Source organism: Podarcis raffonei, chromosome 1, assembly GCF_027172205.1.
Source record: "Podarcis raffonei isolate rPodRaf1 chromosome 1, rPodRaf1.pri, whole genome shotgun sequence".
NCBI lineage: Eukaryota > Metazoa > Chordata > Lepidosauria > Squamata > Lacertidae > Podarcis > Podarcis raffonei.
The window spans coordinates 128,591,063-128,617,052 of record NC_070602.1 but is presented as its reverse complement, the minus strand read 5'-3'; the positions used below and the strand labels follow the sequence as shown (position 1 = coordinate 128,617,052).

Here is a 25,990-nt window from a genome sequence, read left to right as displayed (position 1 = left end):
TCTCCTTAAGTTCAGACATGGCATTTATGAGGTTGTCTTGTGACAGACTGAAGTCATTTTGAATAAAACAGAATCCCACTTCAGACTGGAAGAAAAGGAATACCCTTTAAAATCAGCTTAGCTGTGTCCCTAGCATGAAATTAAGTTAAAAAATCTGTCTGAAGGATTTATTAGCAATACGGGTTGGATTTCTAGTTTGCAAGCTGCTAATGGAAAGTTGTGTTTCTATATATGCTGGCTTGCATTCTGATTTGGTTACAAAAGGCCTGTGACTTTGTGACATTGGTAAAGTGTAACACGTTTGGGAGTATTTCTTTCTCTTTATTCCCCCCCCCCCATGTTATTAATTTGTTTCAGGAGTCTCTTAAAAACTACCCCACAGCTCAAATTAAACCAGCGCGACACGTCTCTTAAAAATGACCTTTGCCATCAAGCCTGAAACTGTCTTTTCTCTACCTTATTAGTGACTCCTGTCTTGGGTGTCATTCTTTGATAAATTACTTTCATAAGCGCTGTTGTTTAAATCAGAGGATGTCAAATTTACATTATTCGATCCCTGTTCATGCCTCTAGGCTGCAACTCTCTGTTGGGATTTTGTCTCTCTGATCTTTAGAATATTTTTGCCTCTGATACTTCTAAGTGAATATACGGAAACCTAGATCACCAGTTCCTACATCTTGTCACAGGCATCGCGGGAGCCTCCTTAGAACAAGGCAAATGATTTATTTAGTATTTAGTTTAATAAAGGGAATGTGGCTGATTCACCCCAAGATTCCTTACCTTGGTGAGCAGCCCCAAGGTGGCCTTGTTGAAATCAAAAGTCTTCAGAAAATCACTTCCAGAGGGGTAGCTGTATTTGCCTGTTTACTTTCTATTTAAATAATTTAGTAACAATAACAACAAACAACGCTTTACGTTTGCAGAGTGGCTGCTACCCGTCTCTTCAGATTTCGTTGTACCCTGTCCATAGCTGTCAACTTACAGATTTGAAAATAAGGGAGCAGCAGCCTTGAAAATAAGGGATCAGCAGCCAAAATAAGGGATTTTCCGAACATAGGTATGTTCAACTTCTGAGCCCCTCCGAGCCAAAGGCACAAAGCCCAGCCAGCAGCCAAACGAAGCCTCAAGCGGTGGTTCCCACAGCGCAGCAACCCGTCAAAGGGGATGCAGCGAGGAAAACCACCGTCACCTCTCCGCTGGGAAGCGCTGAGCAAGTCCCCAGGCAACGCAGCCGATTTGATCAGTACAAGGCATGCAAGCTCCACCCCCCAGTCGTTCTTAGACTCCTTATTGGGTGAGCAACGCAGCCAAGCAACACAGTTGGAGCCTCCCTCCTCCCTGGCCGGCAGGGAAAGGAGCTGCTTCCTTTGAAACCTGGGAAATTTAAGGGACATCATCAATAAGGGACAGCAGCGGGACACAGCACTGGGATAAGGGACTTTCCCGCCAAATAAGGGGCAGTTGACAGCTATGACCCTGTCTGCTGCAGCAAAAACAGCAGAGGAGTTTTGCGGCACCTTAAAGGCCAGCAAGTTCATGGTGGCATCGGTTTACGTGGACCAGAGCACACTTTCTGGGATGCCTGCAGTGTTTACCTTCACTTGACAGATCCATCAACATAACGCTCTGTCACGTACAGGCAGAGAGAAAACTAGTACAGTCATAGCTTGGCTGTCAAACGCCTTGGGAGTCGAACGTTTTGGCTCCCGAACGATCGAAACCCGGAAGTGAGTGTTCCGGTTTGCAAACTTTTTTTGGAAGCCGAACGTCCGATGCGGCTTCCACAGCTTCTGATTGGCTGCAGGAACTTCCTGCAGCCAATCAGAAGCAGCGCTTTGGTTTCTGAACGTTTTGGAAGTTGAACGGACTTCCGGAACGGATTCCGTTCAACTTCTGAGGTACGACTGTACTAGAGGAAGATGACTCTGAATGTGTCTGAGGAAGGAGTCTTTATTCCACAACAAACTTGCTAAACCTTTAAGGCGCTGGTTATCTTTAAAAAAAGACCCCTTCCCACGTTACGGGTTTAGCACATCTCTTCAGTAACGCTTGAATGGTATTTGCAACTCTGAAAGTTCAAGTGGGCATATGCTCCCTGTGTGGTTTCGTACCTCCAAATACCCTCCAGACATGGAAAAATCTGCGGTCAAGCCGCATCTTCGCTGTGACATACGGATTGCCCACGAGCAAATAGGTGCTTAAGTGCCGTGCAGAACAGTGCTGAGGGATTGAGATTTTAAGCTACTGATTCACAGAGCTTTAAGCAGACTTCTAAGCATCTGTGATTTCTGAGCTGCGGTAGGGAAGTTTATGGTTTGCAGAAGGGAAGGGCACTGGAAGGCCTCATCAAGTTGGGGTGCTGGTCACTTTCCAGCCTCACTGCCAGCCTAGAGAGTTGTTTTTGTGTGTGTGTTTTGCAAGAGGCACTCAGCCTTAACTGGATGAAGTCTATAGCGAGCTATAAATGGACACACGTGCGGGTGTAGAAAGCTGCCTTCGGGAAATCTTCCCGCTCTGCGCTGAATTGCGATGAGCAGAAAATCTCCTTTTTGCTTGGGAGGCAAGCAGGAGCTGAGTGTGAACCCGAATGTGCGTGGCATTTAGAAAAGAGTAAATAAGGAATTCAGCTTAAGGGGTTGGAGTTCTGGCTGCTCAGAAATTCTGCTTTCTGTACTTTTTCTTCCTTTGCAATTACACTCCGAGCATTTGGACAGAGCATCCTCGGTAGCCTGTATTTCTCGCCATAATTTCTAGGAGAGGGGTTTTTTTTTGGGGGGGGGGTCTTATACCAAGCTTTAAACCAATAAATCTTAATTGCACATTTGGCTATTGTTTCTTTTCTTTTAGGTCGGCTGGTATGTGCATTTTATGGGAGTGGGTGGAGCTGCACCTGAGATCTGAATCTCCAGCACCACACCTGGGCAACTCTTTGCTGTTTAACAGATGCTCTCTAGTTAGTTGCAAGGAGCTCTAAATCCATTATCCAATTCACCCTCCTCCGAAACAATGACACAAAAATCATCTAGTAGTTGTATGTCTCCAATTACTGGGAGCCCTTTCAAGTAAGGCTGTGAGACTCAAAGGGAAATAACTTTCTATTCAATAGGTATTTGTCTTGTGCATGTTAATACTATTTTTTTAATGTGTGTGATTTTTGCTGGGGATTTTAATGTAGAAATGCACCAAGAATGTGCTAGTTTTCCAATCTAGTAGGAAAAGAAAACCCACTCATCTTAGAAGTGCTGCTTATCCAATGCAATCTCTTCTTTTCCCCCTTCTCTCTTTTTGCATAGGATTCTGTATTGGTTGTTCGTTGACGTGGTTATAAACGTTTCTTGTTTTAACAAGTTCTGTAACTTTGGGAGTTGGTACGTCTGGAGGAAAGGGATGTGGGTGGCGCTGTGAGTTAAAGCACAGAGCCTAGGACTTGCCCATCAGAAGGTTGGCGGTTCGAATCCCCGCGACGGGGTGAGCTCCCGTTGCTCGGTCCCTGCTCCTGCCAACCTAGCCGTTCAAAAACACGTCAAAGTGCAAGTAGATAAATAGGTACCACTCCGGCGGGAAGGTAAACGGCGTTTCCGTGTGCTGCGCTGGTTCGCCAGAAGCGGCTTAGTCATGCTGGCCACATGACCCGGAAGCTGTACGCCCGCTCCCTCGGCCAATAAAGCGAGATGAGCGCCGCAACCCCAGAGTCAGTCACGACTGGACCTAATGGTCAGGGGTCCCTTTACCTTTACCTTTACGTCTGGAGGAAAAGAAAACAACTTCTCTTAGAAGCACTTAGAATATGTTTGCTCTCAGTATAAGAAACACATTGATGACTTGTGGAGCAGATGAGCCAGACCATTTTGTTTTGCTCTTAGAAGCACTCTTAGCTTTCTGGTTGCTTAGACCAGATAGCACAGGGTGACTCAGGCACACAGGGAGTTACAGAGAATCTCATTGGACGTTGGCTACATCCACAAGGAGCCTTGCATGCCTGTGGTATCTGCTCCTGTGGTCATGACAGTGCAGAGTCTTGCCCTGGCCTTGCATTCCTAGGTGCCCTGATATAAGATCTGCTTTCAATGTGATTCCCATCTGTGAGAGTCTGACTGTGGCTGATGAGTTTTGACTGGCTATTGCCTACATTTCCCATGTATATGGCCCACAGGGTTTGATCTGCCAGATATATTTTCCAGATATCCGGAAACTTGCAGCACTTCTGTGTCCACCTGGGAACAAAGTGAAATGCTCATTTCAGAAGCTCCAGCTCCAGGTTTGGGGGTGTTATGATCATCCTACTCTTGTGTAGGACCCTGGCAGAGACACATGCCCAAATGGCATGTTCTCTCCCTCCCGGTCAATCATTCGGGAGCTTCAAAAGCTTTCTTTTGCCCGAACATCACAGCGACTGATGCCTACAGACACCGACACGCTCAGGGATCCACAGAGTTTTTGCAGTTGGCGTAACGGACCTCAGCAACTCAGCATTTTGGCTAATCTACGTTTATTTACATATAATACACTCGGAGCATTCTGACTTGGCTCCGTCCTCTTTCTCATCAGACAGCAAAGAGAGAGAACAAAGGACAATGATCCCATTTCATGGGACATAGTAACACAAACATCCTGTCTCCATCACTTCCCACACTGTGGAATGAAAACATACACCGTCATGTGATGGACAACAATCTCATGACTGCAGACACGGGGAATGAATCTCCAACAGAGAGTTCCTTTGGCAAAGCGCCATTTGTACACCCTTCCTGTGTGGATGTGTTGACGATTGGTTTATCTGGTGGCAGTGGAAGTGGTAGGGATACAGAATGCCGTGGTTTTGGGGGGCATTGAAGGAAGTTTTAAATGTCAGCTCTTAGCCAACCATTGCTGGAGATGCAGGGCAGGGATCAGTGGTGCTGAGCCTGGCCAAGTCACTGGGGGCCCTGGCGTCTGCCTGTGCTTCCCACTTTTTAAAAATGGGTAGAACATGGAGGTCCAGTCCGTCAGGGATAAGAGCACATCATTTGTCAGGATCAATGTCCATCAGTTAATGGATCTTGGGTCGCAATGCTGGGAAAAACTCAACCTGGAGCCATGAGCAAGGGCTTCTCTTGCTTCTCGGAGGAGACCAAACTGGGATAGAAGTATCCGAGGTCTGACTTGGTAAAGGACAATTTCATACGGTCTCTGCCTCTTGTTTTGCACCCTGTTAAAAAATGGGATGACACTTCACTGCAAGATTCGTGTTCCAGTACAGGCTCTACGCAGTCAGTGGCCCTTAATATAATGGTTAATCCAGTCCTGTGCTGATGCATTGTAGAGAGGGCCATTCTTTGGTCCAACATCAGCATGGAATCTGGGGAAGTGGGGTGGGTGGACAGAATGCTCTAATACCATGTATAAGACTGTGTTTTTTTTATTCCGAAATTGTGTTCAAAATTAGGGGTCGTCTTATACATGGGTGGGACGCGGGTGGTGCTGTGGGTTAAACCACAGAGCCTAGGACTTGCCGATCAGAAGGTCGGTGGTTCGAATCCCTGCGATGGGGTGAGCTCCCGTTGCTCGGTCCCTGCTCCTGCCAACCTAGCAGTTCGAAAGCACGTCAAAGTGCAGGTAGATAAATAGGTACCACTCTGGCGGGAAGGTAAACGGCATTTCCGTGTGCTGCTCTGATTCGCCAGAAGCGGCTTAGTCATGCTGGCCACATGACCCGGAAGCTGTATGCGGGATCCCTCAGCCAATTAAGCGAGATGAGCGCTGCAACCCCAGAGTCGGCCACGACTGGACCTAATGGCCAGGGGTCCCTTTACCTTTTACCTATATATGGGTAGTGCATTGTGGGGCCGTGGGATAGGTTGCTGCCGCAAACTGGAGCTCGTTATTGGTGGCTGCAATGGCTGTTGTTGATTGGCTATCGCCGCAGCAATTGGGCAGTTGATTTGCTCCTTTTTATGCTGATGGGACAGAAGATAGTTTGCAGTGGCGACAAGCATGAGCAGCATTGGCAATTGTCATTCTAAAAAAAGCTCAGCAATTGTGGGGGCAATCTCCCCCCAAAAGCTCAACAACTTTGGGAAATCCCCCCCCCCAATTTTCTTAATTTTGAGTCCCCCAAAATAGGGGACGTGTTACACATGGGGGCGTGTTGTACACGGAAAAGTATGACGTTCCCAGGACACAAGCGTGAAACGCAGCAAAGCATACATCTGCAAAACTATATGCACATTGTGCTCTTCCCACAATGGAATGTGCATCTGATCCACTCTTGACACTAGTACAGAGTTAGCCAATGTGTTCCCATCCAGACGATAACTGGAATTCCAGCTCCCATCATTCCTCACTGTTGGTAATACTCACTGGGGCCAATGGGAGTCAGTCTTAACAGCCTGTGGAAAGTGCCATATTGGCTGCTATTGACGTAGTTGCTTAGCAGTAGGCAATGCTTTTTTTTCTCTCCCCATGCCCACTCCACCCTATAATAAGCTGGTACGGGATAAATTTCAAGCAATTTAGCTCCTCCAGAAACCTTGCCTGAATTGTTAGGCAGCGTGAGCCTTTGACTCTTCTTTTTCTTCTTTTTTGGTCTCTTAAACTGTCCTCAAATAACCCTAGCCATCTGGGCATTTACAAGAGAGAGTTTCGCAAGTTTGATGGCATGTATGGGTTCAAATATATATGTTTTAATGAAATGTGCGACACCCAGAAAATATGTACAGATTTGTGATAGTTAAAATGTAAGCTTTTTAGGTTGCAGGAGGCTTGTGAAGTGCTGAAGGGAATACTGCTAAGGTCATGTAGGGGAAGGATTATGCCCTCTGAAGCAGTTTGCATATTTTACTCATTAGATCATTTTACACAGATTTGTTATTCACTAACATACCGAAATCTTTTCTTCACGCCATGAAAGGGGTGGTGGTGAAAGTTCTTTCAAAAATGCTTTAGGTAGCCGAAACACTTTTGTTAATACATTTGAAATACAGTGGTACCTTGGGTTATAGATGCTTCAGGTTACATACGCTTCAGGTTACAAACTCCCCTAACCCAGAAATAGTGCTTCAGGTTAAGAACTTTGCTTCAGGATGAGAACAGAAATTGCGTGGCCGTGGTGCAGCGGCAGCGGGAGGCCCCATTAGCTAAAGTGGTACCTCAGGTTAAGAACAATTTCAGGTTAAGAATGGACCTCTAGGACGAATTAAGTTCTTAACCTGAGGTACCACTGTAAAAGTCCAGAATTAAAATGCCCCGTCTCCCATTTTCCATGCTTTAACTTCGCTGTGGGAAGGGCAAGATAGTTAATGTGAGGTGGTTAGAGCATGGGTGGCTATAATTTTGGGCCAAGGGCCACGTTGACCTGTGGTCAGCATTTCAGGGGCCGAAGGGTAAAAGTGACTGTGGTCAAAGTGCAAACGTTTTCATGGTCCAAGACCATATTGTTGGGTAGAGTGAAGAAAGGCCATAGCTTAGTGGTAGGGTAAGCTATGAACATGTTCGGTCCCTGGTATCCCAGGTAGATGGGACGCGGTGGCACTGTGGTCTAAACCACTGATCCTCATGGGCTTGCCGATCGGAAGGTTGGTGGTTTGAATCCGCATGACGGGGTGAGCTCCCGTTGCACTGTCCCAGCTCCTGCCAACCTAGCAGTTCGAAAGCACACCAGTGTAAGTAGATAAATAGGTACTGCTGTGGCGGGAAGGTAAATGGTGTTTCCGTGCACTCTGGCTTCCGTCGCAGTATCCTGTTTCGCCAGAAGCAGTTTAGTCATGCTGGCCACATGACCTGGAAAGCTGTCTGTGGACAAACACCGGCTCCCTTGGCCTGAAAGTGAGATGAGCAACCCCATAGTCGCCTTTGGCTAGACTTAACCGTCCAGGAGTCCTTTACCTTTTTACCTTTACCTATCCCAGGTAGGGGCCAGGAGAGTTTTCCAGGGACAGTCCTGGATTTACAGAAGCTGTCCTGGTTTCTAATCTGAACCCAGAATGTTTGCTTTTCCTTAGACTTCTCTGTTTTCATCTGAGAAAGGTTGGAGGGCATGGCGACCCCTGAGCCAAGGAGATAATTATGCAACCTTTAGAAGACCCCTGAAGGCAGCCCTGTATGGGGAAGTTTTTATTTTAATGTTTAATGTTTTTATATATGTTGGAAGCCACCCAGAGAGGCTGGGGCAACCCCCTTGCACGCAGGCAACAAAACGTCTTGGGCCAGCCCTATGTGCTCTCCTTAGAAAAGTGTGGTTTCACTTCCCCATGTAGCTATGTCATAAAATCATGTGTTCCCTCCACTACACGACTGACTATTTTTGGAGGGGAATGCCTGATTTCGCGACGTCATGTTATGAGTAAGTGACACTCCGTGTCACAAGGAGAGGGGAGAATGTTTTTCCCCCTCCCAGCATGTAGCCACCCCACGTCTTCTGAAAGCCGTAGTTTGTCTCCTGAGTGCTGGAACACACTCTCAATTATGGAGATGGTAATAAAATAAACAATGTAGAATCCTGTGTATTCTATTTATGGTGACCATTGCATTTGGGCTATGCTGAGTCCTTTCTTTTGGCACCTGGGTCATCAGTTTCATTTGTCTTGAGCAGAACCTGGAATTTGACACACATCCCCAAACTTTCCCAACGCACATCAACTGGCCACATGTGCAACTATAGGTGTTGAGGTGCCGATCAAGGCCTCTTCAAACAGTACATCTTTAGAGGTACAGTCATGCCTCGGGTTACAGATGCTTCAGGTTGCGTTTTTTCAGGTTATGGACGCGCCGAAACCCGGACGTACCGGAACGGGTAACTTCCGGGTTTCGGCGGTCGCACATGCACAGAAGCGCCGAATCGCAACCCGTGTGTGTGCAGACGTGCCACTGCGGGTTGCGAACGTGCATCCCACACGGATCACATTAGCAATCCGAGCATCCACTGTATATCAAATACGGTTTTAAGTATAGGCCACAACTGTTTTCCTCGAGGGTTTTGTTCCCTGACCCTGTGTGTGTCGGTGTAGCGCATATAAGCCCGTTGTGCCCCCTTTTCTAACCACTTCTGGGTTGCAGCAATGCACACGTGCATGGTCGCACATTTTTTGAATGCCTGTATAACAACTAAAAATGTAAACTTTGGATGCAGCAATCGTGTTGTTTGTGGCCATGACTAGAGATCAAAGGGTCTGTCATTTTTGGGTCTCTCCATTTCTCGTTTTTCCAATCATAAATTCAGTTTCCAATTTGTAAGTTTTTGGTTTTTTAAAAAAACTCACGTTTTATGAATTTCTTCCAATAATACATTTTATATGCAGTTTTGACTAATGTGCACATTTTTGCAGGCAAATTCCTGTAATCGAATGCATTTGTGTGTGCTATTTTTTATTTATTTCATTTCTATACTGCTTTATGTTTGCACCAATATATCCATTTTTAGCCACACTTTCCTTAATATGTGCATTTTTGTAACATTGGTTTGAGAACTGCATAATAAAATTCACAGATTTCAAAGGAAAGCTGTGTTTCAGTTTACACATGGTTTCAGAAAATGTGGATTTCGTAGATTCAGTTTTTCATGAGGCCTGAATTGAATTCCTCTCCCATTTCTAGCTCATACTGTTATACAGATAAGCTTCTTAATGAGTCAAGATTTATTGCCTATGCTTGTTGAGGGTATAATCTTGAATAACCTTTTGTGGAATGCCTGAATCACCCTAAATGCTTTAGGGAGAAAACCTGATGGATCTTGAATTCTTATAGCCCAGTACTGAAGGAAATACCGTATTTTTTGCTCTATAAGACGCACCAGACCACAAGACGCACCTGGTTTTTGGAGGAGGAAAACAAGAAAAAAAATATTCTGAACCTCAGAAGCCAGAACAGCAAGAGGGATCACTGCGCAGTGAAAGCAGCAATCCCTTTTGCTGTTCTGGCTTCTGGGATAGCTGCGCAGCCTGCATTCACTCCATAAGACGCACACACATTTCCCCTTACTTTTTAGGAGGAAAAAAGTGAGTCTTATAGAGCAAAAAATGCGGTAATCAGAACTGCTTAGGAATAAGTACTTTGTAGTTTCAGACTGACCTGTGACAGGGAAGATACTTTTCAGACTTACTTTTTCATATTCTAAGAGTACGTGGGAATCCTGTTACGACCTTGTGAGGGATGATGGAGTGTTGAAAGTGCAAACATGTTTTCTTTGCCTCAAGCCTTTGCCCTGCTCCAAGCAAAACATAAAACATTGTGTGAATGTTTTTCTTGGAAGGTTTTCTTGCTTGGGCAAATAGAAAGTGATTGTTTTTACGAGGAGGGTGCAAACGTGTGTACAGGACGGAGGTGTAAATTGCATATACATCTGCACCCTTCGAGTTAGCTGAAAGATGGGCGTGTAGCTTTCCTGCGTGAAATGTAAACTGACACGCAGACGTGTTTGTGTGCTTTGCTTTCCAAGTGAAGGGAAGAGATTTTAGTCAGAACAGTGGGTTTGTATAAAAAAATGTTTCTGCGTTGAGAAAGTTCTCTCTGTGGAACAAAACCAGATGTTTTTATAAGTTCTTAGTACTTAAATACTTTCTCGTGATTTCTGTAGAATTAATCTCCACCTCTTTCCTGAAAGGGGAAAGTTGTGTCATTTTTTTTATTATTGTTATTGCAATGGCATGTGAAGAGGAGAAAGTATTCAAACAACCGAGTGTTTTAGAACAAAGCAACACACACATACATGCAAAGGAAGACCGGCTTTATTTGTGAAAGATAAAAATAGTCATTTCTGGGATAGGAAGTGATGACTCCCTGGCGAGGCGGACAGAGGGAGGGACCCTCCTGCGATGCTGTTTCCTCTTGCCATTGTTCCCTTTCGCAGCTTCTGTGCAAAGCGGGGTGCCTTTCTCTTAGGAAGGAGGGTGGTTTTTCTCCTGGAGATCTGCCTTGCAGGGATGGGGAGGGGGAGAGAAGCGAAGCAGTTTGTAAAGTTTAAAGAGCTTTTCAGGCCCTGCTGGCTCCCTTTCCTGAGGGTGTTGGCGTCTGGCTTTGCCGTTCTCCTTGGTCTCGCCATGGCATGCGGGATGTTGACTCCAGGGTCGCGGGTCCCCTGCCAGCTTTTTTTTGCAGAGGAGCATACAAATTGGAAAATTACACCCTCCGCAGCTTGAGAGCCAGCTGGCACCTCCCTGTTGGGTTACACCTGGAAGGGCCAGCGGATCCCGATTGAGTGAAGTCAGCGTGTGGCTCGGAAGCCAGCGGAGGTGTTTTGGCCTTGCCATTCTCTGTGGTTTCAGAAACACACCCTTTCTGGTATTCAGGGGAGAGTGCCCAGGCAAAAAATATATATAATTGGGTTTTGCTTGCAACCTGTGGTGGATTTGAAGGGGGGGGCGGTTAGAGGCTGCATGAAGAGAAAGGGAGCTTGGTTCATCAGAAGCGGGGTGATTTGCAAGGAGCTAATTATCCCTTGATATCTCTGCCATTGTGTTAGAAGCGGTGTAATTGTAAATCTGTGCCAGAGAGCAGACTCCCTTCTGTGCGTAGGGGATTGTGTTCACCCATTAAAGGCGGTGGCCTGATTTTGTTGTGTGATTTAGTAGGCAGCTTAGTTTACCACCTTCTCAGCTTTGTAGTGAGGCTGGGCCACAAGAAAGTGGAGAGGTTTGTGGTACCCAGAGCCCATCTTTCCCTCTTGCATCTTGACCCCTCAGCACCATACCCTGGAAACGCTGGAGGCAATCACTCTCTCAGGGTTTTTTTTTGGGGGGGGGAGTGAAATGGCACCTATAGGGAAGAAAACCCCCCCCCGGTCCTCCTATTGAGAGCTGGCTGCTGAGAAGTAATATATAATTCACAAGGCCATGCTGTTTCACGCAGATGGTGATATTCAAGCATGACTGACGTTAAGAGGAGCAAAATCTCTGAAGCCTTTCTTCTCTTCAACCTTTCTCCTTCCTCTCCTCGCTGCGGTCTGCTGAAGCTCTCGACGTTAAAAATTGCCCAAACCTGGGCACTTCAGGCACTGCATAATTGTACAGTAGCTTCTGCTAGGCTCCAATTTCAGACGTCTATCCAGCCGAAGCGACGTTTCTCACCCCCCCTCCGAAAAAAAAAAATATATATATATATATATTTCATCCTCATTTTGTGTCTGGAGGGCCATGAGGTCACCCGATGCATTTGGGTAATCAGAGGTTTGGGAAAGTGGGAGTGTTATTTTTGCAGGGCTGTGCTGGGAAAGCAGAATGCAGGGAACGTGCAATTAAGCTTTTCTTGGTGCTCCTTGTTTTAAAATATATTCCTTATTCTAGAATGCTGTGTCTTTGTGGAACTAGAGCCATTGCCAGAGAGAGATTGGGTGGGAAAGCAGTGTTAGAAACTGAGATACGAGCTAAATGGCACCTTGAACCTGGTTTATGGGCACAACAACAAAATGTCTAGGCACCCTTTGTTAATAAAAAGAATAAAAAAGGTAAAGGGACCCCTAACCATTAGGTCCAGTCGTGACCGACTCTGGGGTTGTGACGCTCATCTCACTTCACAGGCCGAGGGAGCTGGTGTACAGCTTCCGGGTCATGTGGCCAGCATGACTAAGCCGCTTCTGGCGAACCAGAGCAGCGCACGGAAACGCCATTTACCTTCCCGCTGGAGCGGTACCTATTTATCTACTTGCACTTTGATGTGCTTTTGAACTGCTAGGTTGGCAGGAGCAGGGACCGAGCAATGGGAGCTCACCCCGTTGCAGGGATTCGAACCGCCGACCTTCTGATCGGCAAGTCCTAGGCTCTGTGGTTTAACCCACAGCGCCACCCGAGTCCCAATAAAAAGAATACAAAGCTGAAAATGAACGAAAATATTACGTTCATTTTTCACATGGTCTTGTCCTTCCCCTGCGCATCCCCCTAATATTCTTAAGTGGGTCTCTTCTCCAGTCTTCAGAGACTAGAGACTGCAGTTTTAATCTGAAATCTTAGGGGCAGTACTGCGCCCAGAGCTCAGAAACCGCTCGCACTCATGAAATCCTCTCTCGCAAAATGCACCTAGTGTTAAGTTGTGGGTGAACATATCAGACAACACAGCAATTCCTCAAACAGCTCTTGTTTGTTCCGAGGCCAGAACAGAACTGAACTGAAGGGCTCAGTCAGCCTGCTTATATAGAGCTCCAGTACCACGTTACTGTAGCAACTTTCTAAAACTATCCAATCACTGAACGTCACTTTCGATCCTTCATTTGCATATCTATCTACAGTATCCCCCTGCTGGCCCAGGGTGAGAACTTCAGTACATAACACCTAGGAACAATGGGAATTTCGAACACGGCTCCCAAGCCTACAGCAGACAAACGGAACAGGTAGCCTCAGAGCTGGTATGAGAGACATGGTGCCTCCCCAGGCCATGCCAGCCCTCAGTGTGGGGCTTTGAGGAAACAGCCCTACGTCATGACTTAGGGTCCCACCAGAGTGAGGCATTTGTGGGTCAGGTGGGTCCCCAAAGAGCTTCTGGGCTGCCGCTGCTGCTTTACAAATACAGTGGTACCTCAGGTTACATATGCTTCAGGTTACAGTCTCCGCTAACCCAGAAATAGTGCTTCAGGTCAAGAACTTTGCCTTCAGGATGAGAACAGAAATTGTGCTCCGGCGGCGCGGCAGCAGCAGGAGGCCCCATTAGCTAAAATGGTGCTTCAGGTTAAGAACAGTTTCAGGTTAAGAACAGACCTCCGGAACAAATTAAGTACTTAACCTGAGGCACCACTGTAGGCTTTCAGCCTGATTCCAGTAGGGCTGTTCTTATGTTCTTGTTGAAACCCCTCTCTCTAGGTTTCCCCTCTTAGTATGGGCAGAAACCTAGACTAGGGCAAAGTTCTACCTATGTACCCGTGGCTTGGCTCACACAGGCAAACCATGGGTGTTAAGTTGTGGGTGAACATATCAGACGACACAGCAATTCTTCAGACAGCTCTTGTTTATTCACAGACCCAGAACTGAACTGAACTGAAGGGTTCAGCCAGCCTGCTTATATAGAGCTCCACTACAACGCAACTGTAACAACTTTCTGTAACTAGCCAATCACTGAACGTCACTTTCAATTCCTTATTTGCATATGTGGACCTGAGTGAAAACCATCTACAGTATCCCCCTGCTGGCCCAGGGTGAGAACTTCAGTACATAACAATGGGTGTAGCCAAAGGGGGCCAGGGAGGGGCATCTGCCCCCCCCCAATCAATAAAAATACATAACTAACTGAGGTTCGCTCTCTCCCCCCCAACAAAAGGCCTGCACCCCCCCAAACAAAAATCCTAGCTGTGCCCATGAGGCAAGCTGAGGTGTACAAGGAGAAGGGACGAGCTCTTTTGAAACCTTTCGTTGCTTTTCAGACTAGGGAGGTGGTGCTCAAAGGGAGCAGAAAAGCCCCTTTGCATCTTAGGCCTAGCCCAGAAGTGGTTTCGGGGTGGGGCGGATGCAACAACAAATGCAGTGAGAGGGTGACGAATTTTAGCAGAAAATGATTTGCAGAAAAGAATGAGTCGAGCCTGACTGGAATAATAATAATTATAATAATCATAATAATAATTTTATTTATACCCCACCCATCTGTCTGGGTTTCCCCAGCCACTCAGGGTGGACCCCAGCAGAACACTAAGAACAGAATAAAACTCCAAACATTAAAAACTTCCCTAAACAGGGCTGCCTTCAGATGTCTTCTAAAAGTCAGGTACAGTGGTACCTCGGGTTACATACGCTTCAGGTTACAGACTCCGCTAACCCAGAAATAGTACCTCGGGTTAAGAACTTTGCTTCAGGATGAGAACAGAAATCGTGCTCCGGCAGTGGGAGGCCCCATTGTCTAAAGTGGTGCTTAAGGTTAAGAACAGTTTCAGGATAAGAACGGACCTCCGGAACGAATTAAGTCCTTAACCCAAGGTACCGCTGTAGTTGTTTATTTCCTTGACATCTGATGGGAGGGCATTCCACAGGGCAGGTGCCACCACCAAGAAGGCCCTCTGCCTGGTTCTATGTAACCTCACTGAATGATGGGGTGGAGATGCTCCTTCAGGTATACAGGGCTGAGGCCATTTTGGGCTTTAAAGGTCAGCACCAAAACTTCGAATTGTGCTCGGAAACGTAGATCACTCTCGACTCTTAGGTGACTGTATTTCTCAAGGACCACCTAGGCAGACTTTCCATTATCCCTAGCCATGAGGCCTATCATGGAAGTAGGAAGACTAAGGACCATCTAAGGACCTCATCTGGTTGCTTACAAGGGCCTGTTGGCTGTGGTGCAGTCAAGACCCAGTGAAAACAAAAGCAACCTGCCATACAGATGGACGTTCTGTGGGAAAAGGGAGAGAAGAGAAGGGGCATTGTTGGGATTCTTTAGTATGTTATCAATTGTGTATATGATGCAGATTCTCTCCCCCGTCCCTTAGCCAGTAATGAAATAGTAAATCAGATTTGTGGCATTCGTAAGATGAAATGTTTACTTGAAGATGAAATCGCCCTCCTGGGTCTCTTGTTATAACCAAGGGCTGAAAGTGCTTTGCTCGCTCGAGATGTAATTGTTACCAGGCTGTTTTGTGGGCCTGCACCACAAAAACCACCACTGTTGATTATTGCAGTCTTTTAATTCCAACTGCTTAGCTTGGCTTGAAACATTGGAGGAGGCAGGGAGGAGATGGAGGCAAAGCCGAGAGGGAGAGGGAGATTTGGAAAGGAGGCAGATACGGGTGTGCAAACTCAGTTTTGTGGTTGGAACAGAAACGAGGGATGCCGTAATGCGATCTGGAAGCCATTTTTTTAGTGGTGCCAGAAGCTTCCTGTGTGGGCCCACCATCTCACAGACAAAGCCCTAATGTTGGACGGGGCGGAGGCTGCTTTGCAAAGGGCCACCGTGTGGTTTAGTAATTGCTTGGGGTTGCTTCTCAGTCAGTTCAAAGTTTGCAGGGGCAGCGTTTGTCTCAAACCACACATGATTATTCAATGGGTGGAGAACCTTCATTTCTTGTTCCATTTAGGCCTACGTCTGGCCTTAGAAACTGAACAGGCCAATATTATTTGGTAGAATTTGTCAATCCGTGGGTAGGAAAAATCCAAGCCAAACTTCTGAGCATCGGAATTTCCCCAGCGGACTCCTTAAAGATGAACTTACGCTCAGCCAAAAGCCTTATTGAGCAAAGATTAGCAGACATTGAAAATCAACACAACCTCGCCAGTGGTGGGGGTGTCTGCTCCCCCAGTTATCACGGAATAACCCCACCACTTGGCCTTCCATCATACATGTCATCTCTTTCATCAGTACCACACCGACTCGCATTTATTCGTGCAAGGTTCAATGTCTTTCCATCGAACCTGCTGAGCCACAGATTTTCCAAGGGTTTGGTGTCTCCGCTATGCGTGTGTGACGGGAAAACTGTTGAATCTCTCCCACATATAATGTTCAACTGTCCCCTACATAGCATAGCCAGGACTAAATTCCTGGGTCCTGCTTTACTGCGCTTGGTTGGCAGGCCTGTTGAGTTACACGCCGCACTGCTTTTGCAGGATACAGATCCTTCTGTAACTCTGCAGGTGGCGAGATTCCTGAATGCGGTTATCTCACACACAAAAACCACCAGAAAACAACAAAAACACCAAAACTAATCGGACTGTTATGATGAGAGTGCATGTCAGATCTCGTCTTCAGTTTTTCTTTTTCTGTGAACTGGCCCTTGGAGCTCTCCTGGCCCCAAGCTGTCATTTGGCTCTGCTCAAGGACCCACCCTTGCATCGTGGTGTTCACCTTCTGTTTTCGGATATATCGGTTTTTATGTCTCTGTGTTTTTATGTTTGTACATACTTAATGGGCTAATAGCCGTAAAATAAATAAATAAATAAATAAATATTTGGTAGAATTGCCAAGAGCCGTTGGTCTGTAATGGTTGTTGGAGCGTTGGACTAGGAGCAGGGAGGACCTGAATTTGACTCCCCATTTGACCAGGATGTTAATGGTGTCAGTGTTGACCTAACATACCTATTGGTGTTTTCTTGAGGGTAAAATGGGGAGCCCTGTAAACTGTAATGAATTCTTGGAAGAAACGGAGGGATAAAAATGAAATCCTTTTGGGCCTCTCTCTCTCTCTCTCTCTCTCTCTCTCTCTCTCTCTCTCTGTGTGTGTGTGTGTGTTTTAAAAGGAAGACTGTTCAACCTGTGCTGATCACATTGCCGTAATCGTTAAAAAAATACATCACATGCCATTTTGCAATCCTTCTATAGAAATTTCTTTGTCCGCCCATCTTGCATCTTCAAGCGTTTAGATCAGGGGTGACTAAACCCTGGCCTAGGGGGCCCGATCCAGCTCCTCAAACATTTTTCTCCCTCCAATTTGGGCTATGGCAAAAAGGAAAGGAAAAATACTCAGAGCAAGCCTACTCCTCCTGGTGGGATCAGTACCTTGATGGGGATGGGGGATTGCCTTCTCAGACATTAGATTGGGGGAGGCTGGATTTTCACAGATAAACTAAAGAAGGGAGACTGGTTTTCTTGGGTGTCCTAGCCATGGGCGCTTGTGAGAGCACAGAGTGGCTGCACCCAGCTGGCAGGTGGTCCTCAGAAGGTCGGTTGATGATGAAGGTTAGTAGACTCTTCAGTGCTATGAAACCCTTTCTTAAGCAAATGGCAGCACTGAAGCATGGAAGTGACTGCTATGTGAGGGGTACCCAATTATGTGCTGCCACGTAACTCAGGGAAGGGAGCGGGCAGGCAGGCAGAGTTCGGAAGACAGGGACAGGCATCAAACTTACATCGGTTAGCCTAGCTTCTTTCCGTGATGGTCCTTGTTTTGCAAAGGATGGGATTTTCTTTCGTATTTTGCTAGGGCAGCGCTGAGCTTGGGTCTAGCAATGTTTGTGAGGTGCTGTTAGGGTAACAGTGGAAGAATGCCACAGGAATGCTTGTAAAAGAGTTAGCGGAAGGGAGGATGTAAAGGCAGTTCACTCTGTTTCCAAATAATCTGATGTCTGTGTTCTCTCTCTCTCGCTCTTTTTAAGACAAAACAGTAGTTTGGGCCCATTTATAGCTGTTCTCCTCTCCCCACACCCCTTTTCTGGTCTGTCTGAGCAGCGGTATGTGCTTGTGTGTGGGGAAGACTGTGGCGTGTTGTAATCACCTTCCAGAGATTTGTTTTGTACTTGGGAGATTTTACATGGTTGTAATATACATGTCTGTTAAAAAACAACAACACACTTTTTTTTTTTTAATGCAGCCCAGAATCTGCTGGTACAAACCCAGAGGAATAAGCCATAAATGTGTTTGAAATTCAGTGCCTGTTCTGATGTTAGGTTTTGTTTTCTATTTGTTTGTAGCGCAACCATGTGGGGGCCGCCTGAATTCCAAAGACGCTGGCTACGTGACTTCACCTGGGTATCCGCAAGACTACCCCTCCCACCAGAACTGCGAGTGGATCATTTATGCTCCGGAACCCAACCAGAAGATTTTCCTGAACTTCAACCCACACTTTGAAATTGAGAAACATGACTGCAAGTAAGAGATTACCCCACATCCTCTTTCTCTTCTCTCTTTACTCCCCGCCCCCCACCACTCACCACCACTCATATATACACACACACACACACACACACACACACACACACACACACACACCATATTTTTTGCTCTATAAGACTCACTTTTTCCCTCCTAAAAAGTAAGGGGAAATGTGTGCGCGTCTTATGGAGCAAATGCAGGCTGCACAGCTGTCACAGAAGCCAGAACAGCAAGAGGGATTGCTGCTTTCGCTGCGCAGTGATCCCTCTTGCTGTTCTGGCTTCAGAATATTTTTTTTCTTGTTTTCCTCCTCCAAAAACTAGGTGCGTCTTGTCGACTGGTGCGTCTTATAGATTAAATACGGTGTATGTGTGTGTGTGTGTGTGTGTGTATCTCTGATGGGACTTTTTGCTGTCTTTAATCTTTAATCTTGCAGTACAATGAGTACTGTGCTACCCATAAAAACTGGAGTAAACGTGTGTGTGAGGTTGGAACTGAAATGGGAGTTGCCTGTAATATATCACATATGGTGCACTGTTAAAAATACGCGCAGGGGTGTCTGATGAGCCATTATTATATCTCATCAGCCTCTTCCGCAACACACGCTCAAGCTGTAAACTCCAGCGCTGCATTTGCAACCCAGGATTGCATTTCTGCTCTGCAGTAGGATGGAGATTAAAGGGAAGATGTGTGGGACTGCATTCTGCGTTCAGAAATGACGGCGCCCCTTAAACGCTCGTTTTTGCTTTTGTCCAACTAAGCGCTTGTGTCTAGAAGGCCTCAAATTGCCCACGTTTGGCGAACGTTATCGGCACTTCCAGTTTTCTCATGGCTGGGAACCGGCTGTTCAACAGATGTCAGAAGGGAGAAGCCACTTTCTTCTGAGCTGTAGGGAAATATAAGCGGCTCAGGATAGAGCAGGAGTGGGGAAGCATTTGCCTCTCCAGATGTTGCTGAACAGCCACTCCCATCTGCCCTAGCAATCATGGCCGTGGGCTATAGATGATGGGAGTTCAGCAGTATCTGGTGTTCCCTGCAGCTGGTATAGAATCTCATCATAGCAAGGGCCCCAATTTGGTTGGAAACCCTATTGCTGAAGCATGGTGTTTGTTTGTTTGTTTGTTTGTTTGTTTAAAAATATATACCGTATTTTTTGCTCTATAAGACTCACTTTTTCCCTCCTAAAAAGTAAGGGGAAATGTGTGTGCGTCTTATGGAGCAAATGCAGGCTGTGCAGCTATCCCAGAAGCCAGAACAGCAAGAAGGATTGCTGCTTTCACTGCACAGAATATATTTTTTCTTGTTTTCCTTCTTCAAAAACTAGGTGCGTCTTGTGGTCTGGTGCGTCTTATAGAGCGAAAAATACAGTACTCTGATCCAGGGATCAGCAAACTTTTTCAGCAGGGGGCCGGTCCACTGTCCCTCAGACCTTGTGGGGGGCCAGACTATATTTTTTTGGGGGGGGGAAAGAATGAATTCCTATGCCCCACAAATAACCCAGAGATGCATTTTAAATAAAAGCACATGTTCTACTCATGTTAAAACACACTGATTCCCGGACTGCCTGTGGGCCAGATTTAGAAGGCGATTGGGCCAGATCCGGCCCCCAGGCCTTAGTTTGCCTACCCATGCTCAGATCCTAAGCAGCAATTCAGGAGTAAATCCTGTGGAGTTCAGCAGAGCTGAATACCATGCTTTGAATAATTCCATTCATGTAATGATTCACTTGTTGCTAATACTGATCGTAGACAATGCTGGGCGAGATGACGTCTTCCTATCTGACTGGCAGGGTCTCTCCAGGGACTCTGGCAACGGTCATTCCCATTACTTGCTACTTTACCACTTGCTACTGGAGTTGAACCTGCATGTGGGCCATGTACTCCACCACTGAAAGTAAGAGCTCTGCCCACAACAGGGTCTCTTGAACTAGATGGACAGTTGCAAGGTGGGGTGAGACCCCAAACCCCATGGTGACAGAGAGTGCTGAAAGTTGTAGAGTGGTGCCTCGCAAGACGAACGCCTCGCAAAACGAAAAACTCGCAAGACGAAAGAGTTTTCCGTTTTTGAGTCGTTTCGCAAGATGAATTTCCCTATGGGCTTGCTTCGCAAGAAGAAAGCCCATAGGGAAATCTCCGGGGACCTCTTTTAAATGCTGGCGGTGGGGAGCAAAGCCTTTCGCCCCCCTCCGGCCTTCAGAAGAGGTCCAGGAAGGCCGGCGGGGGCCGAAAGGCTTTGCTCCCCACCGCCAGCATTTTAAAAGCGGTCCGGGATAGCGCGTTTCTCCGCTATCCCGGACGGCTTTTGAAGGCAGGCGGGGGGGGGGAGCAAAGAGTTTCGCCCGCCGCCGGCCTTCAGAAGAGGTCCTGGACCTCTTCTGAAGGCCGGCGGGGGGCAAAAGTCTTTGCTCCCCCCTGCCTGCCTTCCCAGGATAGCGGAGAAGCGCAGCGCATTTCTCCACTATCCCGGACAGCTTTTGAAGGCAGGCGGGGGGGGAGCAAAGACTTTCGCCCACCGCCTGCCTTCAGAAGACCTCCGCTGTCTCGGGGGCTTTTAAAATGCTGGCAGTCGGCAGCAAAGCCCTCCTGTCCCCGGAGCTTGCGGGGTGGGAGGTGGGGAGAAGGGCTTTTCTTCCCACCGCCAGCCTTCAGAACAGCCTTCTGAAGGCTGGCGGTGGGAAGAAAAGCCCTTGTCCCCCCCCCCCCCAGCCTTCAGAAGAGGTCGGGGGACAGACTGTCCCCAGACCTGGTCTGAAGGCGGTTTCCATAGGAACGCATTGATTGATTTTCAATGCATTCCTATGGGAAACCGTGCTTCACAAGACGAAAAACTCGCAAGAAGAAAAAACTTGCGCAACGAATTAATTTCGTCTTGCGAGGCACCACTGTATATTACAACTACAGGCAACTTCCAGCAAAATATTAAAATGCAATAGTCTATTAAACATTCAAAGCTTCCCTAAACAAGGCTGCCTTCAGATGTCTTCTAAAAGTCAGATAGTTGTTTATTTCCTTGACATCTGGTGGGAGGGCATTCCACAGGGTGCCACTACCGATAAGGCCCTCTGCCTGGTTCCCTGTAACTTGGCTTCTCACAGTGAGGGAACCGCCAGAAGGCCCTCGACACTGGACCTCAGTGCCCAGGCAGAACGATGGGGGTGAAGATGCTCCTTCAGGTATACTGGACCAAGGCCAGTAGGGCTTTCAAGGTCAGCACCAACACTTTGAATTGTGTTCGGAAACATACTGGGAGCCAATGCAGGTCTTTCAAGACCGGTGTTATGTGGTCTTGGCGGCCGCTCCCAGTTACCAGTCTAGCTGCCGCATTCTGGATTAGTTGTGGTTTCTGGGTCACCTTCAAAGGTAGCCCCACATAGAGCGCATTGCAGTAGTCCAAGCAAGACATAACTAGAGCATGCACCACTCTGGCGAGACAGTCTGCGGGCAGGGAGGGTCTCAGCCTGTGTACCAGATGAAAGGGATACTGATTTGAAAAGAAGTGGAAAAATAGACCCTTGGTTATGTGCATTAATCCCAAGTATGAACTGAAGACCTGTATTGGAGTACAGTGGTACCTTGGTTCTCAAACTTAATCCTTTCCGGAAGTCTGTTCCAAAACCGAAGTGTTCCAAAACCAAGGTTCACTTTCCCATAGAAAGTAATGCAAAATGGATTAATCCATTCCAGACTTTTAAAAACAACCCCTAAAACAGCAATTTAACATGAATTTTACTCTCTAACGAGACCATTGATCCATAAAATGAAAGCAATAAACAATATACTGCAGTCACTCAATCAATCAATCAATCAATCAATCAGTAGCTGAACTGGGTTCCACACAGTCACACACACAAAAATAAAAACACAAACTAAATATCAAAAACAGACAGACCTCTATGTTAACACTCAAAACAGAAGTGTGGCACTCAGAATGGAAGCGTAACACTCAAAACGGATCACATTCGGCTTCCAAAAAAAAGTTCACAAACCAGAACGCTTACTTCCAGGTTCGCAGTGTTTGGGTTCCAAGTTGTTCAAGTAGCAAGGCGTTTGAGAACCAAGGTACCTCTATATTGTATGGCCTTGTAACTTTGAGGTAGCCAGTGCTGCTCCCTTCAGATGTTACTGGGCTACTGCTTTCATGACCCATGACTACTGCCCATGTTGGCTGGAGATGTTGGGGGCTGGAGTCCATTGGCTACCCCTGCTGTAACTCTTAGCTGCAACAATCAGATTCTGGCAGGGTTTACCAAATGCACAGAAGGGTGGAGCGTTATTGTTATTTTTTAAAGAAAGTGCTGCTTGTCATTCAGGAGTGAGAAAAGCTGCAGTTGCCAAGATTTCTTCTTCTAAACCCAAAATTCAGGAGCTCTGCTCGTCCCTTCCCCCGGCCCCCGCTGCTTGTAGATTCTGCTGCTATAATGTGCATTCCCCTAAGAAGACAAGGTGTTTCCTCTTTTCTATCGCAAATACGACAGATTCTTCTGCATTTGGTGAAATGTAAGACTTGGGGAGCTGGATGTCCAAGAAAAACAATTAGCAGCTAGTAAGAAATAATTAACAGCTTCAGTGAGCACCATTAAAAGCATGAATTAATGAGGTAGTCCCTTGGGTCTGTTAGAACGTCTGTGGTCGAGAGGCTGTCTAAAATGTTCAGCTTTTCTTGTGCATCTACAACTGGGTGTTATCTTGCAGTCTTTTCTATGTGGTTTTGCATCCTGTTTTTCTTAAAGGAGTGGGAAATAGTACTTGATGGGCAGGCTACACCAATACTCACTCTCTCTCATCTTCCAATCCAAATATGAAGCAGTGCAATGGTTGCAAAAAACCTGGCTCTGGTCCATAGTGTCCTGATCTCTGTTCTAAAACTAATAGGAACCACCAAAGGCAATTCAAGTAAAAACAGCAGGGGGGGGGGTTCTTCTACATGGCAAGAACATGGGCTTATTTCAGACATCAAGTCATGGTTTCTGCTAACCATAAACCAGGGGTCAGCAACCTTTTTCAGCCGTGGGCCAGTCCATCGTCCCTCAGACCATGTGGTGGGCCGGACTATATTTTGGAAATAAAAAATAAAAAATGAACAAATTCCTATGCCCCACAAATAACCCAGAGATGCATTTTAAATAAAAGCACACCTTCTACTCATGTAAAAACACCAGGCAGGCCCCACAAATAACCCAGAGATGCATTTTAAATAAAAGCACACCTTCTACTCATGTAAAAACACCAGGCAGGCCCCACAAATAACCCAGAGGTGCATTTTAAATAAAAGGACACATTCTACTCATGTAAAAACACGCTGATTCCTGGACTGTCCATGGGCCGGATTTAGAAGGTGATTCGGCCGCATCTGGCCCCTGCTTACCCCTGCCATAAACCAACACAAAGCATGATTATTTTTTAAATTATTTTTTATTCATTTTACAATACAAAAATATAAAAACACATAACACAATTTTTCACAAATACACTTTTTTGGAGTTCCCTCAGCTCTTCTGCAAATCCTCCGTTTTAGTCCTTCTTCCGCATTTCTTAATCCAATATTGCCTTTTATTAAAAACCTCTTATTCCCTTTTTTACAATATTTCTGATATTATTTTCACAGAGCCTCTTGCAAACCTACAAACGTTAATTGTTCATCGCAAATACTTTTCAAATAGTCTACAAATTTACTCCAGTCTTCAGTGAATCTGTGGTCTCGTAGGCCTCGGATCCTTCCTGTTAGTTTATCAAGTTCTGCGTATTCCATTAACTTCATTCTCCATTCTTCCATCGACGGTAATTCTTCTTGTTTCCATTTTTGGGCTAGCAGTATTCTTGCCGCTGTTACTGCGTATAGAAAAAGCTTATAATCTTTTCTGTTTATTTCATTTCCTACCATTCCAACACAAAGCATGATTTAAAGCTGTTCAACACTCTCCTTTCAACGAATCAAAAACTTGTTGAGGCAGTGCAGCAGCCATAACTATGATGTAGTTCACACATATCAAGTTATAGTTGCTCCAAAGTGTGGTGTGCAAGCCAATTTCAAACCATGGTTTCTCATTCTCATTTATTTGTTGATCACAAACCATGGTTTGTCAATTCAGACAAACTGCAGTTAAGGTTTGGACTGATAAACCTCTGGCAACATCCTATCCCTCTTTCAATTCCAAGTATAACTTTGCTGCTAGGGTGCTGTTCCCCATTTCAGAACAAAGAATAATGGGAGATCTACACTCTGGCACTAAAGAAAGAATTGACATGGCTTAAAAGACAACTAAATTTAAAACGTAATGCAAGAGGAAGCTCATGAAATGGTGGGAAAATGTCTGTTGGGAGAGGATGGTGTGATCGTAGTGGGAAGAGAAGCTTATTACAGCAGGTCTGTCTAACGTATCTGGGTTTAATGTGGTCAGCATAAACCTGTGGCCTTTCAACTTTGTTAAATTCACTTTGCGGCTCTTTCACATGGCTATTTCTTGAGAATTTGGTGCTGCTCATGGATGCAGATGTGGCGCCGTGTTTCCACAATGTTGCCTTAATCAAAATGCCAGACAGTGTAATTTTCTCATATAATCTAGTTTTACTATTTCCTTTGAAAATTTGAGAGGTAAAGAACAAAACAACAACAACAAAGCAATGGAAACAGTAAATCCAGATGCGGGGGATGGTGGAATACGGGGTGACATTTTGATAAGGCAGCTGTCGTGTGGGCACTGCAAGATTTCGTATTGCTTCGGTAGTGCCCTTGTTTACCTTTTCAAAACACATATGCAAAGTGGTTAAAAAGCACACCTGTACAAGACGTGCAATAAGTGTTGGAAGTGTAAAGAAAAAGAAGGCACGTTTTATCACATGTGGTGGGAATGTAAGAAAGTGAAGGGCTTTTGGGAGATGATTTATAATGAAATGAAAAAGATGTTAAAATATACATTTGTTAAAAAACCAGAGACCTTCCTTTTAGGAATTACAGGAAATGAAATAAGAAGGAAAGACTGTAAACTTTTTCAATATGCGGTTACAGCAGCAAGAACTCTACTGGCCCAGAAATGGAAACAAGAAGAAATTCCGACGATAGAAGAATGGAGACTGAAGTTGACAGACTATTCAGAATTGGACAGATTAACTGGAAAAATTAGATACTTTAAAGACCAAAAGTTCATCGAGGATTGGGGGAAATTTGTTGAATATCTGAAAAGAATATGTGATGTGCAAACAACACTGGCGGGGTTTCAAGAAGCACTGTAAAAGTCGAGATATATTGTTAAAAAGCAATAGAGGTGGGAGGGAAGATCAATGGCAATATAATCAGAGAAATGCGTAACTGAGACGTAAATATGGATGATTATCAGAGAAGCTGAAGGAAGTCAAAAAGGAATCAAATGTATGGAAATTTGTGTAATTTGTATAATTGTTTTGGAAAATGAATAAAAATTATATATTAAAAAAAAAGCACACCTGTGTCTAACAACTGCACTGTAAGTTGCTGTTAAACTTTGTCTGATACTGTTTGCGGTGCTATGATGAGGGACTCATTCACTTGTGGA

General features: G+C 45.8%; 1 protein-coding gene across 4 annotated transcripts in view; it reads left to right on the top strand.

Moving 5' to 3' along the window:
• Positions 1-25,990, top strand: part of NRP2 (neuropilin 2) — a 247,018-nt gene that overhangs the window by 29,977 nt on the left and 191,051 nt on the right. For all 4 annotated transcript variants that reach the window (XM_053366087.1, XM_053366095.1, XM_053366078.1 and 1 more), the window contains exon 2: positions 18,282-18,459. In XM_053366087.1, the coding sequence (XP_053222062.1) occupies positions 18,282-18,459 (178 nt within the window). The remainder of the gene's footprint in view (positions 1-18,281; positions 18,460-25,990) is intronic.